Here is a 2,446-nt window from a genome sequence, read left to right as displayed (position 1 = left end):
CGGGGGGTGGGCGGAGCCTGGCCAAGGCTGCCCCCAGAGGTGGCAGCAGCCCCATCGCTGGCCCCATGGCAGGTCAGGTTGGCCCTTGGGGCTCTGAGCCCCCCGCTCTGGGGGCAGATGTCCCTGCTCCCTGCAGGGGGTTGCGCTGGGTGAGCTCGGAAGGTCCCTTCAACCCAAACCAGTCTGGGATTTGACCATAGTTGAGGACAAACATCAAGAAGACACGTTTGTACTGAAGACACTTCACTCAGAACACATTGCACAATTCCATATGCGTTTCTGAGACACCGGGTACCTCTCGCAGCTCTCTGATTTGTTCCGACAATCCTCCAATCTCAGAATAGGAAACATCCCCTGGATCTTCATGAGACATGTTATAAACCAACGGATCCACTTCCCTCGGCAAATACCTGGAACGAAGAGTTAAGAGCAGACATTTGTCACTGTGCAGGCACATTCATACATGTCACCACAACAAATTTCATGAAGAATATGAAAATGTTTTCTTCTCCTCCCACCTCAATAACAAGAAAAGGAAGTTTGTTGAAAACATGAAATAACCCCCAAAATGACACAATATTTGATTAGTGAAAACTTTGCGTAACCAACTCAGACCTCTATTTTTCCCCCTTTATATGACGAGCAGCAGAAACCCACCTCATAATAGTCAGCGTGGTCATATCCAGAGCGACCCTCGTCCCCGGCTTCAGCTTACTTTTGTCCAGCTAAGCACAAAGAAGGTGTTTCTGTTAGAACCACGCTCCAGAACCACACCAGGGTGTTTCTGCAGCGGGTACCTTTTGCTCAGTGACACACAAGAAGAAATCGAGGCTGCAGAGCTACGCGCCAACACCACGTCCCCGTCACCATCATTTTTGGAAACGCTTAAACTGGGAAAGCACTGGCCCACGGTTTCACGGGAATGCAACCATCAGGAGAAGCGATCCAGGAACTGGCCTAGACCAGTGTCACAGCTGGACACCAGCAAAGCTAAACCAGACCACAGGAAGAGTCTGTGTTAACAGTGAGCTCAATCTGGAACAGCAAGTCATTAACTGGCCTCTGCCTCTTGAGAAAGTAAATACTATTTTCTGGACCGTAATTATTTGACTGTTTTTGTTACCGAGGGATCAGTGAGCGACCTCACCCTCCCCCCTGCTCGACAGGGCACAGAGCCAGCTCCTGCAGCCCAACACTTGCTCTGCAGCGAGCAGAGAAACCGCTTGACCTTGAATCCCTTCACGACGGCTCTTTAGACAGGGAAGTACTTTTGGTTCAGTTTAAACAGCGCCGCTGTAGGTAAAACAGCTGGAAGTGCCAACAATCTGTTTTTATAAAATACTTAATCTCAGTAAGGACCCAGTTTATGAAAAGCAATGCTCATATTCAAGACCAACGCAAGCTTTTAACGAATCTTCACAGAGATCAGCTACCTGACGCCGACAGCCAACCACGTATCTTGGTCCGTTTGTAGCCTTCACAATGACTGGAGAGAGAAAATCAGAAAAAAAAAATCAAACTGACTTGATTCACTGCTCTGAATCATGCTTTTACACCCAGTATATTACATTTTTCTGACAACAGTCAGGTCACCAATACTCTCATTCTTTACCCCCCCAAATCTTTAGTCAGATTTTAACCACAGAAGCTCCTTTTCAACACCTCAAAGAACGCCACAGCCCAGAGAACTCACATTTCTCTTCCGTCAGCTGCTTAAGAACCTCGCCGACAATCTGCCAAGGAATAAACACAGTGTTATCCTACCGGTAAACCACAGTCACTAAACAACGTTTCAGTTGCGTTTCAGAAAACCCACATGCTCCATGAGTCTGTTCCTGATGGGGAGGCCCCTGTTTCATCCCCACTTAGGCTTTCTTGATGCCAAAAACGGACTCAGATGCTACTCCCGGGCAAGCTCACTGCCACAGGACGCTGTGACCTCATTTTTGTTACGTACCTGCCCGACACTCTGCAAGGCTTTGAGATCATTTTCTGATTTTTCATATTGCTTGGTGAGCTCCTTCAGCTGTTCCCTCACTAGAAAAGGAAGCACAGCATTTTGCTAACATTCAACCCAACAGCGGGAGCAATCCAAGGGATCGAGATCAGGCCCTTTACCAGCAGAAAAGCAGCAGGTAGAGCTGGACCGTGGGAGACCCGCACGCCCAGTAAGGTGCCCTCCTGCAAGCACAGCGGAGCCCTGCTCCAGGGCCTGCACACCCTCCCCACAGTGGTGCCTCTAATCACTGAGAACACTGTGAAAGCATCTAAAAACCAAACGCGGAGTTTAAACACCTTGAATTCAACGGTACCGGTGCCTCTGCACGGCACTGACACTTGTACGGGGGGACACGCTGCTGCCAGGCCCTAGCAGGGGACGTCTGGGACAGCTTAATAAAAGGTTGACAGAAAAACCTTACGGGGGAAGAGGCTGAGAGGAAGGAGA

At 49.3% G+C, this 2,446-nt stretch overlaps 1 protein-coding gene across 1 annotated transcript in view; it reads right to left on the bottom strand.

Annotated features, from left to right (window-relative positions):
* The window catches only part of PSMC6 (proteasome (prosome, macropain) 26S subunit, ATPase, 6), a gene marked incomplete at its 5' end in the record, with an annotated part of 5,583 nt that extends 3,546 nt beyond the window's left edge, over nt 1–2,037 (bottom strand). Inside the window, 5 exons of the mRNA XM_010146156.1 lie at nt 296–410; nt 658–725; nt 1,434–1,486; nt 1,694–1,733; nt 1,958–2,037. Coding sequence (XP_010144458.1) covers nt 296–410; nt 658–725; nt 1,434–1,486; nt 1,694–1,733; nt 1,958–2,037 — 356 coding nt within the window. The remainder of the gene's footprint in view (nt 1–295; nt 411–657; nt 726–1,433; nt 1,487–1,693; nt 1,734–1,957) is intronic.
* Nucleotides 2,038–2,446: the final 409 nt, after the last annotated feature.

Source organism: Buceros rhinoceros, unplaced genomic scaffold (assembly GCF_000710305.1).
Source record: "Buceros rhinoceros silvestris isolate BGI_N320 unplaced genomic scaffold, ASM71030v1 scaffold11632, whole genome shotgun sequence".
Classification (NCBI taxonomy): domain Eukaryota; kingdom Metazoa; phylum Chordata; class Aves; order Bucerotiformes; family Bucerotidae; genus Buceros; species Buceros rhinoceros.
The sequence above is the reverse complement of the archived record's forward strand: the minus strand, read 5'-3'. Positions and strand labels throughout refer to the sequence as shown.